Source organism: Schistocerca piceifrons, chromosome 2 (assembly GCF_021461385.2).
Source record: "Schistocerca piceifrons isolate TAMUIC-IGC-003096 chromosome 2, iqSchPice1.1, whole genome shotgun sequence".
NCBI classification, from domain to species: Eukaryota; Metazoa; Arthropoda; class Insecta; order Orthoptera; family Acrididae; genus Schistocerca; species Schistocerca piceifrons.
In genome coordinates, this window is record NC_060139.1 from 180,529,978 (window position 1) to 180,547,811 (window position 17,834).

The 17,834-nt window shown below is 37.9% G+C and overlaps 2 protein-coding genes across 2 annotated transcripts in view; both read left to right on the plus strand.

Annotated features, from left to right (window-relative positions):
- Nucleotides 1-16,320, plus strand: part of LOC124774876 — a 76,738-nt gene extending 60,418 nt beyond the window's left edge. The window contains exons 7-9 of the mRNA XM_047249524.1: nt 4,210-4,335; nt 11,099-11,229; nt 16,106-16,320. Coding sequence (XP_047105480.1) covers nt 4,210-4,335; nt 11,099-11,229; nt 16,106-16,209 — 361 coding nt within the window. The 3' untranslated portion in view covers nt 16,210-16,320. The remainder of the gene's footprint in view (nt 1-4,209; nt 4,336-11,098; nt 11,230-16,105) is intronic.
- Nucleotides 1,165-3,488, plus strand: LOC124774877. Its single transcript, XM_047249526.1, has 2 exons — nt 1,165-2,679; nt 2,798-3,488. Exons 1-2 carry the CDS (start codon nt 2,445-2,447, stop codon nt 3,199-3,201), a joined length of 639 nt encoding a protein of 212 aa, XP_047105482.1. The 5' UTR covers nt 1,165-2,444; the 3' UTR covers nt 3,202-3,488.
- Nucleotides 16,321-17,834: the final 1,514 nt, after the last annotated feature.

Genomic DNA, 17,834 nt, shown 5'->3' on the forward strand with positions numbered 1-17,834 from the left:
TCTTCCTCTGTTCTGTCTCTCCCTTCCAGTCCTCATCTCCGTGTCATTGTGCACCACGAGCAGCTTCACAGCCTATGACACAGTGAGCTCATTGATGCCACTTTGCCACATTCATGTGGGAAATAGGTTACTATCAGTGTGATAACAAAATAGTGACACAGCATAGAGATACAATTTCCACACTGTTTACTAGTAAGTACAGATACATAACACATATAAGCGTGATGAGCATACAGAGCATACTAACTGTCACTATCTTCGGGGGACAGCAACCCACATTTACAGAGACAGAGATGTTATGCCACCACTATGTCCCCCACCCCATCCAGTAGTGCGGAGCATGTGAGGAGAAGCTGTGCCTGGGTGTTGTGTGTCTGAAGTGATGTAGGCAGGAGTGTGACGATGGATATGATGGAAGACATGTTGTAGTCAGCAAGGTGCGCCAAAGGGGTGCAGGGAATGCTCAAAGCACGACATCGGCAGTGTGACTAACAGGTTGCCACTGGTAGCATTAGCAAATAAGGAAGTATTCTTGGCAGCATTTTTAATTGTTGCTGGCTCGGTGGCAGTATTTGAAGAGGGAGGCATGTTGGCAGCATTGCCTTGAATTGTTGCAGCCATAGGAGGCATTGCAAAGCCAGTGGTGGCATAAGCCAAAATGGTGATGGTGAGTGTACCATCTGATGAAAAATGGGAGGTTAGATCTTCCGTACAACTTCTGGCGAAACAGGGTTGGTGTGTATGAAACTGTGTGTGACAAAGCTTGCATCCAACCACCTGTCCATGTAGGTAGCAGTAAACATGAGGTCATTATCACATAATGTGATGGATATGTCGTCAGGCAGAAAATTGTGGAGAATCCTATGCCCTTGGAAATCGACTAACAGGTACATAAGAGGTGGTTAGGTAGGGAATATCTGTTATGACAGATTCACTAACATCCATGCTGGTGTAAGCCAGATCACCAAGACTGTTGTTTATTTTCCAGCAATTACGATGTCAAAAGTGTTTGTATCGTGTTTCAACCCTTGTTATGGTCCTGTAAATAGCAGTTGCAGGACAGTGGGCACAGCCCTTTTCCGGGATGGTCTGGCTGCTGTTGGGTGGTCAGCGTCTATGCAGAATGGTTGGCCGCTCAACTGGCATCATGCAAAATCAGTTTTGGTGCAGGTGTATTGGGTGTGAACTATGGCATAGTGATGTTGATTGCTAATTAGAATGCAGTGTTGTGATAGTGCCTGCGTTCTGTCAGCGAGTCAAAGTTTAAACTCCAGTGGTGTCTCCTCATGCACTAGCATCACTGTTTTGATGTTCTCTTGCAGTTTTAGGAGCCAGAGTGTCCACAATGCGTGACCAGGCAGGAATCAGGCAAATAGAACTTGCAGGTGACGTCAGAGTGAAGACGGTGTGCTGCTGCCCAAATTAGTCTCATTGATGATGAGATGTAGATGCTACTCAGGCGTGCATATCTGTCATTGTAGCAGTAGCGTCTTGGCAGTTTCGTATTTCTAAGAAGCTAGAACATCCAAAAGCAAGCCACTCACAAGATCTGCATTGTCTCCAACGTGGCTAAGAAGAGGTGAACTTCTCGTTGTTCCCAATGATGGCCATTATACCACCCACAACATCCAAAACTACAGTTGTTCCTTGAGGTTTCTTCTGCAATGTGGTTTTCCCTTAGTGAATGTTTGAAGTCAGCCAGTGGCTCCACCCCCATCTCATGATGGAGCCTTTCAATCAAATGATTGTAAGACACCATAATGAGGTGGGAATGGCACGGTGCAGGAGACCCAGGAGTATCGGTGCGCAAGATGGGCAGGAAATGCAGCTTGACTAGGGTGATCTGTGATCAGGTGGGCCATGTCATGGCATGGTTGGCATCAGTGTCATGCAGCAATGTATGTAGAACTTGGCTGGTTGTTCAAGGAATGGCCACAAGTGTGAGTGAATTTCCGGGACCGATGCGGTAGGTATGACTTTCTGAATTTCAAATGACTGAGAAAGTCTGCATGAGGTCCTGGCTCCATAAAGAAGGGAGGCAATAGTCCATTTATTATCCAGCAACACTCTCTGTGTCTCACAGAGGTCGTGCAAATGTGCAGTCATTTGTGACGCGGCAAACGCAGGTGTGATGTCGGGCGACCCAGGAGGGAGAATTATCTGACCTTGCTGAGACAAGATCATGGAAAATGCATTCTCAGAGTCAGAGGCCATAGTTGGTTTTGGTGTTGGGTGTGGGTGATGCAAATATGAAGCGCAGTGCTGCACTGGAAGCAGGTTTGTTTTGAAGCCCAGCGCAGCTTGCGTGATGGGGATATGAGTGCATCATGTTCTGTCTCACGAAACTCATATTTAGTCGCTATGGTTGAAACAGGATTTGGAAAATCGGAAAGCACAGGTACTGAAAGGTGGTGTAAAACTTGATCCCGTGGCCCATTGGCAGAATGATGACTAAACGGAACAATGGAGTGGTATGGCGTGGGCCATTGTCATTCAACTGTAACAGCACTGTGGGAATCGTCCGTATGGTTCAGATCGTTAATGTAAGTGACATAATGCACAAAATAACTAGCACTGGAATATGCAATGTTTTGTCCTGTGCAAAAGTTGAAGGTACTGAGATTAATGTTTGTTATGGATGTGGCCGGCCATTGTTTATTGTCTCTCCGCCACACTTCTGTCTGAAATACCAGGAATAGATTCACTTGGTGTCAAATCTGTAATGTTGATTGTGAAGTAACTCAGTAAATTTGGCACACATCATGACACAGTTCACTGTGGTGAGTTTGTACTATATGTAATGGCAGCATTCTTGACGATGTAGCCAGCACGGCAGATTTTCAACTTAATATCAAAATCCCAGCGCGATGTGGAAATTCAGGGTCACCAGTGGGGGAAATGTACCAGCAGTGCGATAGCAGAATAGTGACACAGCATATGTATATGATTTCCACACTGTTTATTAGCAAGCACTTGTACATAACAGATGTAAGGGTTTTGAGTGTACAGAGCATACTAACTCTCACTGCCTTGCAGGGCAGCGATCATCATTTACAGAGTCAGGAATGTTACTCCACCACTTTCCTATTCCATGTACTTACTGTCTGTCCATCCCACCTTCTTCTCCAACTTTGCCTTCCCCTCTCCACTTCCTTTATCTCCTCAGCCAATCCACTTGATAAAACCCCTCATTCCAGTTGAGCTGCAGTGTTATTACTTGCTAGGACAATAGAGCAGTGTAGGTGTGTGTGTGTGTGTGTGTGTGTGTGTGTGTGTGTGTGTGTGTGTGTGTGTGTGTGTGTGTTTGTGTGGGTGGGTGGGTGGGTGGGTGCATTCACGTGCATGTATGCGAGTGCACGTGCACGCGTACATGCAGTACTCTAATTAGCTCTGAAGAAAGATGCCACACAAAAGCTTAGAAACATTTTCAGTCTTTTTTTATGTTCCTGTTGACCATTGAGTGTTTTGACAGTAATGTTTGTTGTTATCTTTACTTCTTACTTTATAAGCTCCACCATTACCATCCATCACCATAATTAGTACTTTAGCAAACTTCACTACAATTGATTCAGTACTTCTGCTACTGTAACAATGAAACTGGGCCTTATGGAGGAGGTTATATTTGTTCAGGTAATTCATTAGTCTATCTTTTAGAATTGTTCTTTATTTTTGTTTAGAATGATGAAAGAGATAGGCCTGTAATTTTCCATGTCTACTGCTTTACCTTTCTTTAGGAGAGTTATGACCTTTGGATGGGAAGTTACCAAAGTTGGAGTCGTTTATTATGTTAGTTAAGAGAGCTTGCATGCTGTCTGTACACACTGTCAGTATATGGTCTGACACTTGATCTATGTCTGCTGACTTGTTATTTTTCAATTTTTGCACTGTTTCCCTGACTAAGCTCTGTGGTGGATAACATCACTGTACTTGCTTACCTGCTCAAGAAGTTAGTTAAAAGTAATGGGCAAATATAAGGATAACTGAGAAGCTTAACTGAGAATTCTGTGTTAATACTGTATATTAGATAATGCATAAAATAAATAATAAATATGCTGTTGAGAAAAGATTCATCATATTACAACAGTGATGATCCAAAAAATTATTTTTCATATTGCTGATAAACTCTCTTAAATTTTCGGTACACTGGCCAGTTACTGCGGTACTCCGTCTGTGTATAATGTTTTAATATTTTTTTTTTTTTTTTTTTAGAACAGGAACATTTGAAAGACATACACTTGCAGATGGGTTTGAGGCCAATTTCATTTTGGGAGGTCAGTCTATGACACCTGGTGCAGCACATCTGTTTTACATTTCTGATGAGCATGAACAATCAGGGTAAGTGTAATGTTGTCACCATAAATCCGTTAAGAATTTATTTACATTTCATTATCTTGATTTCATATGTTATCATAAAGTTCTCTTACCTTATTGAAATTACATAACAGGAAGGAGGACCACATCTTACTAAATTACAGAATTGGAGAAATTGAAGCAAAGCTAAAAGAAGTATCAAATTCAAGGCTGCCTCAGCTGGTAGCTCATTTTTAGGAGAAACAGATAAAAGTGGAGGAAACAGGTTGTGGAAAGGGACATGCAGTGAATGAAGTTATACATTAACAAACAAAAGCAACCACTGCAGACTACTTCCATAAAGTGTACTAACAGCTGTTTATGACCATTGTTAGTCTGCCAGCATTTATAACTTTGGAAGTTAGTTCTAGACTTTTTAATTCAAAATGCAAAGGAAAAAGTAATGAATATATCATATAAATAATGGTGAACATCTCCAGATATAAGAGCAGATTACACCATGAATCACCAAAAACAAGCAATCTAAAGAGCATTTCAGCAACACATGAAGTAAATCTTCCTTTATGCAGAATGTGAGATACAGCCCAGCAGCAGAGCAAATGAATCTTGGTTTGCATTTCTCTGCAAATGCAATTAGTAGTGATAATTGGAAATTGTCATTTTTGTGATTACATCTGTAACTCCGGACCCCTCAGTGTAGATGACTGAGGACACATCATGTAGACCATTTCTCTTTGTGGTCTGTAATAAGCTTTCATGCCTCATTCAACACCTTCTTTGTTTCAAAAATTATAGTTGAAAACATCAGTGACAATGAAAGTTTGAACCAGGCTGGTGTTCTCAATAGCCTCATGGTTAATTGACTGCTTGCAAATAGTATAAAATCTTGGTTCCAGCCTTGATTTAACATAAAGCTTCAGCTTTCATTACATTTTAATTTACTGAGTTGTTTACCTTGTATCACATAGGGCATACCATGGAGTAGCAGGTTTATAATATCATTGTTCTTAATGTTTGTGACTGAGAGCACCAGCTACAACCAATTACCTACCTAAGTATGTTACTGCTGGGTACCACTTTCAGCCTTGTTTTATGTCAATGATGCTTGTATATCAAGGTGATACATAAATATTTTGTATATGGTGCTGCATCCATGTATGCTGTATTTACATTGTATCTGTCTGTATTTATCATGATAAGTGCACAGCTGAATTTGAACTGGGTTTGGGTGCAGCTGATAGTTATAAAATACCCATCTTCTTCAAAACTGCTATAACCCAAAGTTCTGTATCTTTAAATAACTTAGCATGAGTTACTAAAGGCAGATCATGTGCATAAAGGAAACTCCTGTCCTGCTCTGGAAGTGGCTTGTCATTAGCATATATATTAAAAAGAGCAGGGCATCTTTGTGGTAAGCCATTTTTCAAACAAAGCCATAACACAGCATTTTCCCAGAAAGTCTATAGTAGACCTTCTGTTTCTAATTAATCCTTCAATAAGTTTGGGGAAACTGTATTTCTTGATAAGCTTATAGATCTTTCTTGTCAGTATACAGCGTTTGACAATATCATAAGCAGCTGGCAGTTTCATGCAAGCTGCAGCTGCATTTTTCCAACCCATCCTCTATATACTGGGTTACATTAAGAATCTGAGATGTACTTTTTTTTCCTGGTTTGTAACCCGTCTATTGATGAAATAATGCTGGTTCCATCATGTGCTGCAAGCAGCTTAGCAATATTCTTTCAAAAGTTTTGTATAAGTGACACAACAGTATTATTAGTCTACAGCTTTTAGGATCTGACTACAAACCGGATATTACACGTGTTTTCCTTCAGAATTTTGGGATATGTTACATTTTGGGACAGTTACCACAAAGTTCAAGGACCCATTCTCTCATCTCCTTTCTGTGATATTTTATCTTTTTCATTCTGATGTCACCTGCATCTGCTGTGTTACTGTCCTTTGAATTGACAGCTGATATATTTCAGTTCAGATATGCTTAGGGGCTACATTAGTTCATTGGTTTCATGTTCTTTAGTCCACTTTATTTAATAATGGGAAACTCATACAACATTTCCACCTTCTGACATTTATGAGGAGCTAAAAGGACTAATTGACAGGCAGTATACTATGCATGCATTACAGTAGTTGTTGAGTCACTGCTTAGTTTCTTAATATGTCTCCAGGCTTCCAGTTTTTCATCACTGAAAGTAATTTTATCGTAATGACTCCTGCAGGATTTAACATTGCTTCCCAGATACACTATAATCATAAAGCTTGACATAAATCACTGTAAGTGCATTTTTTGTGTAACTTCAAATCACTGATGCATTATGTACTTATAACTGGGAACTAATAATTACAAATACTGAGTGAATATACTTATCTTTTCTGGCTTTCTTACAGGTAGTTTGCAGAACATCTCTTGTCTCGTTGTCAATAGGGTCAGTTTTATGATCATTCTGATTGAAACGCTTTCCAGCACTTTAATTATTGACATTTTTTGTCTTCCAAAACACTTCTTAGTAGATGACATTGTGAGAATACACATCAGAGAACATTTTTCCTAATCTCATTTTAACAAGAGGGTGACTGAACAACTGAAATACTGAACAACATCTGAACTTAACGAATATGCTGTTGGTGCACAATTTATAACCTATTTGTTTGCCACAAATTCTTCTAGAAAATTACACTTTTGCAATTAAAACATAACTTTCAACAATAGTAAACATTTTTAGAAAGTATTAATTTAGTGCCACAGAAGGATAATTTTTGTTATTTAAATTAATTTCAATTTATATTCAAAGTTTCTGTTGCCTGAAAGTTTCTTTTGAAACCAATATTTTTGAAAAGTGTGTTTCTTGATTAAGGCAAGTTAATTCTTTTGTCAGTAGATACCGACTTTTGAGTATATGGAAATTTTATGTAATCTCTGTTTTGTTTGTGTTGTCACACTGTGATTATTTTCTTTAAATAACAGGTTTCCAATGAAACTAATTCCATTTTTCCAAATAGGTAACAGATATCTAAATCCTGAGTAATTTCAATCCAAATCATATTAAATAATTTTTTATAATTGCACAAATTTTTTCAGCCGTTTTTATGAATTCAGTAGATTGTATACATCAGATTCCCACTAATCCGACCATTCTTTGTGCATTTGGGTGCCGGATTAATGGAAGTGACGGATTATTGAGAGAATCGGAAATTTTGTGTCAACACATAGGGACTACACTTAATAAAATCCAAAGAATCTTCATTTTCATAGAAAACTTATGCCTTTGTGTGTATACATATACAACAGTATCACTCACTATGAAACATATTCAACATTTTTAATTTTTGTAATGATGATATGTGGTGGTTGCATGCTTATCATGCAACTGCTTTACAAGCAATACATCAGAACTTCTTGTTTCTGAGTGTTGAGTTCGTAATGTACTTCAGAAAGATGTTTGCAGCTCCAGCATCAGCAGTGTGAGAAAACTTCATGCTCTCTTCATCACTGCTCTCTTCTTCATCACTTTCATCATTACTTTCCTGCTCATTAAAGTTTGTTCTGACTCTCAGTTTTTCTCATTCAGTCACTTAGCAACATCAAGTTCATCAATTTCCCCTCCTCCTGGAAGCTTGTGGAACATGTCGATCTACAAAGTGTCAGCAACTCATGATTCTGAATTGACTTGCTCACCCCTGTCACTCAGTACTGGCTCCCACCTCTGCATCAGTTAATGGCCACACTTTTCTCCAGCTCTTCATTATGGTAGCTTTTTCCACTTTATCCCATGCTTCTGCTGTTTGGTAAACAGTATCACACAAGTTGGTCACTTTCCACACCCTCAGCATAGCTTCGATAAAGTCATATTCATATTTGTTCAGCAAAGAGATGAGATGTCCACGTCGATAATGACTTTTAATTTATTGCATAATTCCCTGGTCCATATGCTGAAGGATGTAACATTGGGTGGTAGAAAGAGTTCTTATACACCATCAGACTTCAGAGTCACATTGGAAGGGTGAGGATATGTTTCAATGGAAACCTTTTCTTCCTCAGCACTTTTCTCACAGCTGGTACAAATGTTTCAGGAACCACAAAGGTAATATTCCTCTGTCCATACATGCTTTCTTTTGATCAAAATATTGCCCTGGTAGTGATTTCCAAGTCACCATGAGCAGTAGTTTACAACTCCAATTTGCATTACAATGTGTGTTGTTTCTGTTGTTTGTACCCACAAACTGTCTTCTCGTTCATCTTTTGCAAGAAGCATTTTCTATGAGAAGCTGGTTTCATCAGCATTGTACAAAGCATCAGCAGTTAAATCTTCTTTATCTATTATTTTCCATATCTTCTTTACAAACTGTTCTGTATCTTTTTCGTTAGCTTAGCAACTTTCTCCAGTGACTGTCAGTTGCCACATGCTATGTTGCTTTTTGCAGTTTTATATCTGTCACCCAGTTGTTTGTTAAATGCAACTGCTTTTTCCTTTATTATAGGGCCACTGAATGGAATTCCCTTACTGTGTTGCTGTATGCAACTGTTTTTTTCTTTATTATAAGGCCACTCAATGGAATTCCTTTACTGTGTTGCTGTATGAACCATCTACAAAGCGCTATGTCCTGTTCTTCATTCTCACTCTTTCACATAACTCTCTATTTTCCCAAGTTGCTCTCCATTGGGGCTGCTTATTGTCAAATAAAATTTTCTTTGTTTTTTGATGTGATGAATAGTTGCTCGTCGAACATTATACTCAGCAGCAATGGTTTTCTGGGAAGAAACTCAATTCAACTACTCTAAAATTTCCAGTTTCTTCTTGGGATCTAGTGTAATGTACTTATATTTAGAAGCCATGATACTGAACTTTAACAAAAATCATAATTTCAAAGATACTTACCATTTTTATGGACTAACAACAAAGTTCCACACAATAATTCATTGTTTTGGGTGTCATTTCTGTTTGAGTGACTAGATGTTGGATGTGGGCTGCATTACTAAGAGGCCAGACTACTGAGGGCTGGATTAGTGAGATTTTAAAGTAATAGAAGACAACAGTATGTAACAGAAAGATAGATCTTTCTTTTATACTTACAAGTGTCTCTTCTGTTCCAAAAGAAATCATGAGCTGATCATCTATTAGTTACAACCCATATTGGATAATATGCTTATTTTTATGTGATCACCTGTATTGTGTCATACATATGCAAGTTCAGATTGTGAAGTATACCTGAGATTTGGTTTGAACACTTTATTAATGGAATTTTGCCTACCCACCTGATACATTTTAAGTAGTTTCTAAGAACCTGATTACAAGCATTTATATATAGTGTGAACCCCCACCAATAATTACTACCTGATCTTCTTTTGTGATACTGTTTGTCTCTGTTATGCATGTTAATAATTCTTAGCTTATTTCGAGATTTATCCTCTGCATATGCAGTGGAGATAGCAGAATTACTCCAGAATCTACGTCAAATAAAGTTTCTGCAATCACCCAGCAGGATGCTGTGAGAACAATGTCCTCTTCCTTCCATAGATTCCTAAGTAAAGTCTTTCAGCAATTCAGTTACACTTTCTTATGAATAAAATAAACCTATTACAACCCTAGCACTGTGTCAGTGAATAATTTCTGTCTGTTGTTAAGCCTGCACGATAGAACTCATTGCATGTGGATACAACTGTAGAATAGATCACATGAGTGTCTTGTATCTAGTTTCTGTAATATATGAACTGACTTTCTTAGAATCTTTTCAACAAACCTGACTTTCAGTTTATCATCCCCAATGTTTTATGTTAATTACATTTCACATCACTTTGTGGTATCACCTTGAAGACCCTTGGCTGCTGTTTTCACTGGGCACAGAGGCCTTCAGTGTTCAGACCAGAGATGATGGTGGCCGTGTGTGTGTGAGTTGTGTGTGTATGATGAGTAGCAATCTATCCTATTTCATTTTAATTTTGTAATCAGATGTTGCTGGATTCTTTTTCTTATTTATGAACATTCTCCTGTGTTTACCCACATTGAAAGAGAGCTACTGTTCATTACTTCAAGATGCTGCTCTGTCTTCATCAGACTGCATCATCAATTGGTGATTTTTCATGTAGACAACAGTGCCACGACCAAAAACTTAAATGGAAATATTGATTTATGTGACAAACCACATACATGTGTTGACAATATTGGCGATTCTGTTATGCTTCCGTGGGGTAAATTCCATGCTACATGTGTTTTTGCCGAAGACAATATAAGTGGTTCTACCAGTCAAATATTGTTGACCCACTCACAGGTTGCATACTTTGTATATTCATGTCACAGTTTGCAGTAAAAATTGTGGTACCTTAACCAACGCCTTTTGAAAATAAACAAGACAGAAGCTATCCACTGATCTGTATCTACTATTATCGAGATATCATGTGTGAAAAAAGTGAGTTGTGTTTCCTGTGAGTGGTGTTTTCTGCAACCATGATAATTTTTTCAAAGGATTTTTCTCTTTCTCTAGCTTTTCTTTGTGTAGGTTTTGGACTTACTCACAAAAATTGGATTTTTAACTTGGCTGAACACACAAAAATGGCTCTAAGCACTATGGGACTTAACATCTGAGGTCATCAGTCCGCAACACACAAAAATGTACCTTCTGTACTTTTGACTCATTTTTATGACTTTTCTTTGTTTTGTTGCATTTTATGTTAATATGGATTAAAATAGTACACAGTGTTCAAACTATGCTTACTTAATTGTCACTTTGGCTCCACTGACATGATACTGAGCATGACACTGATTTTTTACAGAGAGAAGCCCTATATACTTTTGTCTGGTGATGATGATGGGAATCACTACATCCTCACTGCAGTAAGCCAAGACGCAAATGAATGGAGTTATCAGAAAAATATTTACTTGGAAACAGGTGGTACTACTACAGGTGAGTTTTTGGGAATGTGTACATATTAAGTTGATTAACTTTAGATAATTTACTTTAAGCTGAGCAGTTAGTTTGGATCTCATCCTCACAAAACAGTTTGTTGACAAACATAAGTATTTTCATGGTTTTTGGTCTGTAAATTATGAGAGGAAAGAAATTTTCAATTTTGCTAAACTAGCTGCAAAATTGACATTTCATTTCTGAAGTGTGATACTCCTGATCTGGTTACAGGCTAAGAATTGTACTGAATTCCGCTTGAGGTCAGTTCAGCTCACATCTGTTGCCCAGGGTTTTGTTGAAAGGGATGTAATTGTAACACACTGATTCAGATTTTGGATTCTTTATCAATTTTATTAACAATGTAGGAAAAATAGATTACTACTTACCATAAAGATGACATATTAAATTGCAGACAGGCACAATTAAAAGACATTTACACATAAGATGACACGGAGGTAAGTAGGAATCTGACTTTCCGTACATTGTTGTCTGTTAACTGTGCCTGTCTACAACTTAACGTGTCATCTTTATGGTAAGTAGCAATCTATCTTTTCCTATACTGTTGATATTCAAACCTGCAATTTCCATTGTTTGACTTTGTGGATTTTATTGATAAGCCTGTCTGCTCCAATATGTCATCATTATATGTATTTTCATGGCCTTCTTCATAATTTATCACTTATGTAATTTGCTTAGCATGTAATCAGTTGAGTTTGTGCCACTACTGAATTTTCTTTTGTCCTCAGTAATATGCTTAATATGTTCAACATTTGCAATATTTGTTTACAGTTGTACAAGTGGAAAATGAACACTAACATTAGAAGGTTTCATAGCTTGCATTTGCTGCTTGCTGCTACAAATCATGTTTCCATGTGGTCCCATGGTGGATGGTGCCCCTGCCTGGAATAGCTCATTCTGAGTTCATTTCTATACTCTTATGTCCATCATCTATTTTTCCATAAATGGGCTGTGAAAATGAAACAGCACTTTCTTACTGTAATCAGCTAAAGTCACAATGCTATATTGATAATCATTTTAAGACAGTACTGGTAGAAATACAAAAGCTCTGGCACTACCACCTGTTATTTTGGCCATTCTTGAAGGAAAGAGATACAAAAAATTTAAAAATATGTAGACAAATCCCATTGTTACCCATATTTTATAAAATATTTGAAAATTATTATACAAAAGACTTGTACGCTTCATAAAGAAAGATTTGTTTTTCAACACGCACAATGGTTTTCAGAAATGCAAGTGTACAAAAAGTGCTGTCCTTGGTTTTATCACTGAGGACTTGACTTCATTACACAGTAAGCAATATGCACTGGCCGTACTTTTACACATCACAAAGATCTTTGATGTTATAAACCATGAACTGTTACTCACAAAATTGGAATTTTAATATATTGGGTATAGCGTACAAATAAACAGATTCAGTCCTTCTTTAAAAACAGGTAACAATAGTCAAAGGCCATAAACAGTAAGGGAACAGTATGCATGTATGCCATTCAGAGACACCAAATGTTAAAATAAGTTGTACTTCACAATTCAATCTTAGGCCCTATTCTGTTCTTGCTTTTCATAAATTATTTAGACTCATCCTTTCCATTCCAAAAAAGTAGTAAAATTGTAGATGGCACAAAGCTACAATTAGAATGAAAACTGCGTATGGACAACAGAATCAAATCTGTGTTTCGAACATCACAGAGTGGTCCTCCAAAAACACCCTTACCACAAATAATTGAATGTAGTTTCATGCCTAAGAGAGGAATCGCCTACAAACTGCAGAAATAATTCTACCTAGAAAGCAACCAGAAACTGTGAAAACCACTAGATAAAAGATAATCTAAAATGAGATCTGTAAGTGTGAATTATATGAACAATAAATTAGGTACCATCTGCTAATATACTGAAGTGCTAATAGAAAGTTCAACTTACCAGATTGTAAAAAGTTAATTGTGCACAAGTCAAATCTTGTTAAGATATGGGACTATTCATTTGGGGAAATTTTCCTGCTTCATAAAGCCCTTCTCTCCCCCCTCAAAAAAAGAATGCACAGTTTTTAAACTATGGAAACTTGGCACCACGCCCTCTGATTGGCCCTTGGGGGCAAATCCACCAGGCTCTTGACACATCCATTGACTAGTTTCATGATAAGACGTAATGGGAACAAATTGATATGTGGGAACTGACAATCGTAGCGCTGCCCGTCAATCGACAAATGGCAACAGGGCAATTCCATGGCCAATCGTAGCGCGTGGTGCCAAGTTTCTGTAGTTTGGTTCCTACTGGCATCAGCTGTCCAGTGTTAAAATTTTGTGACACAGTTTTATATGTTGGACCATTCAAAACACTACACTTTCTGGGCAAGTATGTACACAGGATCTGAGGGAGAGGGACACTCATATCACATTCTCCATGAACGGCAAAATAGTTTTGATATTTCATAATAAATGATTCCATGTACATTTCTTGCTAGTCAGTATTCATTACATTATGTTCTGTCTTCTTCATCTACATCTACATCTACATCTACAATCTCCAAACCACCATGAGGTGCATAGCAAAGGGATGTCCCTCTGTACCACCCATTAGGGTTTCCTCCCATTCCATTCACATATGGAGTGCGGAAAGAATGATTGTTTAAATTCCTCTGTGCGTGCAGTAATTATTCTACTCTTATCCTCATGATCCCTATTTGAGTAATACATAAGGGGTTGTAGCCTATTTTTAGAGTCATCATATAAGCCGCTTCTTGAAACTTTCTTAATAGACTTTTTCAGGATAGCTTACATCATCTTCAAGAGTCTTTCAGTTCAGTTCCTCCAGCATCTTTGTGACACTCTCCCATGGATCAAACAAACCTCTGACCATTTATGGAGCCCTTCACTGTATAAGTTCAATAACCCCTGTTAGTCCTATTTGGTATGGGTCCCACACATTTGAGCAATATTCTTGAACTGGTGACACTAGTGATTTGTAAACAAGCTCCTTTGTAGACTGTTTGTGCTTCCCCAGCATTCTACTAATAAACCGAAGTCTACCAACTGCTTTACCCACATATGAGCCTATTGATCATTCCATTTCACATTTCTACAAAGTGTTACATCTAGGTATTTGTGTGATTTGTCTGATTCCAACAGTGACTCACTGATATTATAGTCATAGGATACTATGTCTTTTCATTTTGTGAAGAGTACAATTTGACATTTAAATGAAATCACCAGTCTTTGCACCACTTTGAAATCTTGTCAAGATCGGACTGAATATTTATACAACTTCTTTCAGACAGTACTTCATCATACAAAAAGTGTGTGGTTACTATTAACATTGTCTGCAAGGTCATTGATATACAATATGAGCAGCAAGGGTCCCAATACACTTCCCTGGGCACAGCTGAAGTTATGTATACATCTGTTGATGACTCTCCATCCAAGGTATCTTGCTGCATCCTCCCTACCAACAAGTACTCTATCCAGTCACAAATTTCAACAAAAATAATCATTTTTGACAATATAAAAAATGTAATTGCACAGATAAAAAAATTACTCACCATGCATGACAGGACAACACATACATAAAAGAAGTTTATATTTATGCAAACTTTCAGAACCAGTGGCTCCTTCTTCCAGCAGAAGGGTTGACGGGAAAAGAAGAGGGGTGAAGGGGAAAGAAAAGGAGTGAAGGAAAAGAAATGCAGAGGTTTAGGAAAAGGGGTAGATTTTGGAAAAGTCGCCCAAAACTGTGGGTCAGGGGAGACTTACCAGATGAGATGAGAAGGAAAGACCCTTACCGGATGGGATGAGAAGAGAGGACTTTTCTTCTTTTCCCACACTTCTGAGTGACTTTTCCAAAATCTGCCCTTCTTTCTAAAACTGTACAGTACTTTACTTCACCCCTCTTCCTTTCCCGCCAACCTTTCTGCTGGAAGAAGGAGTCACTGGCTCCAAAAGCTTGCACAAGTATACTCTTCTGTTAGGTGTGTGTTCTCCTGCCACCGCCTTGTGAGTAGATGTTTTTTATCCCTCCAATTGCAATCACAAATTTCACTTTATACTCCATACGATCATACTGTTGACAATAAGCCTTTACTTATGACCAGAATTTCCTTGGATTTTGTGAAATATCATTTGACAATATTATGCTATGGTAACCGTTGAAGGCATCATGCATTCCTCCCTTGACAGCAAAACACATTTAATTCAGAATCTCTCTATCTATAGCTCTATACTTTGTTTTACACCTGTCAGCTGCATTGTGTGTGTGTGTGTGTGTGTGTGTGTGTGTGTGTGTGTGTGTCTGTGTGTGTGTGTGTCTGTGTGTGTGTGTGTGTGTTGTGTTGTGGCATTGGGGGGGAAGGGGGGGGGGAATATACAGTCCTACCATTAAGTATTCAGAAGGCACAAATCACTAACAGGTTGTCTATATATTCTAGGTTAAAAGAGAATTTGGAAGAAAGATAGTAAAGTTTCACATCTTGTTTATGTGCCTGTCAATGACTCAATTCCTCTAACATTCAGTGAGTTGTTACCTTTCCTTCTAAATTATTTTCTTTTCTTAAATAGAAGGTTCACATCCCTTATGTAAATTTCAGTTTTCTCCTGTCAATGGGTTAGATATTTTGTTGTCTGAAAATGTTACTTGTGTTTACTAGATCTCAAGGATGGCAGCAGTGATTATACTGGAAATTTTAGTGTGTAAGTCCAGGTGGTATATTTGAAGATATTTTCTGCCAAAACATACAGGATTACTTATAAATCTGTATCATTAATGAAAATGACATTGTTGGCAAAAAAAAAAAAAAAAAAAAAAAAAAAAAAAAGATGTTGCTTTCATGTTACAGAATGTTTTGTAAATATGAAACCTTTATTTTCAGGCAAGTCTGTTGCAGTTGATTTGGATGGCGATGGCAAGACGGAAATTATTGCAGCTGCTTATTCGGCAGGCAGGGTATATGTTTACAGCTATGGAGATGTGTAAATATTTCTGTTCCTTTGTGTCTTAAAATCACATCACTGTCTACAAAAAAAGATTAGTAGCCATGGGAATGGAAATTATAGTGTATTAATAAAGTGTATCTATCTCATTGAAGTCTGATTATTATTAAATGTTATTTCTTGGCCCATGGAGTATTTTGTCCAACAGTATTGGAGTGGACATATCAAGTATTAGTTCAGAAATATTTGTATATAAGAAAACACACACACACACACACACACACACACACACACACAACATGTGCACATGTGTGTGTGTGTGTTTGAAAGATTTCTCCATGATCTGCAATACTGATGGGAATATTCAAGATCTATGGAACAAGTCTTAATGTAATGTTAAACCAAGACTTGTCGATGGCTGCAATGATTCTTATGCTCAACTTGATCAATAACCATAGTTTCGAGGGAAACATTCCACGTGGGAAAAATTATATATAAAAACAAAGATGAGGTGACTTACCGAACAAAAGCACTGGCAGGTCGATAGACACACAAGCAAACACAAACATACACACAAAATTCTAGCTTTCGCAACCAACAGTTGCCTCATCAGGAAAGAGGGAAGGAGAGGGAAAGATGAAAGGATATGGGTTTTATGGGAGAGGGTAAGGAGTCATTCCAATCCCGGGAGCGGAAAGACTTACCTTAGTGGGAAAAAAGGACAGGTATACACTCGCACACACACACATATCCATCCACACATTCAGACACAAGCAGACATATTTATGTCCTTTCATCTTTCCCTCTCCTTCCCTCTTTCCTGATGAGGCAACCATTGGTTGCGAAAGCTAGAATTTTGTGTGTATGTTTGTGTTTGGTTGTGTGTCTATCGACCTGCCAGCGCTTTTGTTCGGTAAGTCACCTCATCTTTGTTTTTTTTATATATATATATATATATATATATATATATATATATATATATATATATATATATATATATATATATATATATATATATATATATATGGTTATAATAGAGGGAAACATTCCACATAGGAAATATATATCTAAAAACAAAGATGATGTGACTTACCAAATGAAAGTGCTGGCAGGTCGACAGACACAAACAAACACAAACATACACACAAAATTCAAGCTTTCGCAACAAACTGTTGCCTCATCAGGAAAGAGGGAAGGAGAGGGAAAGACGAAAGGAAGTGGGTTTTAAGGGAGAGGGTAAGGAGTCATTCCAATCCCGGGAGCGGAAAGACTTACCTTAGGGGGAAAAAAGGACGGGTATACACTCGCACACACACACACATATCCATCCACACATATACAGACACAAGCAGACATATTTCATAAATATATATATATATATAATAGAAGGAAACATTCCACGTGGGAAAAATATATCTAAAAAGAAAGATGATGAAACTTACCAAACAAAAGCGCTGGCAGGTCGATAGACACACTAACAAACACAAACATACACACAAAATTCTAGCTTTCGCAACCAATGGTTGCCTCGTCAGGAAAGAGGGAAGGAGAAGGAAAGACAAAAGGATATGGGTTTTAAGGGAGAGGGTAAGGAGTCATTCCAATCCCGGGAGCGGAAAGACTTACCTTAGGGGGAAAAAGGACAGGTATACACTCGCACACACACAC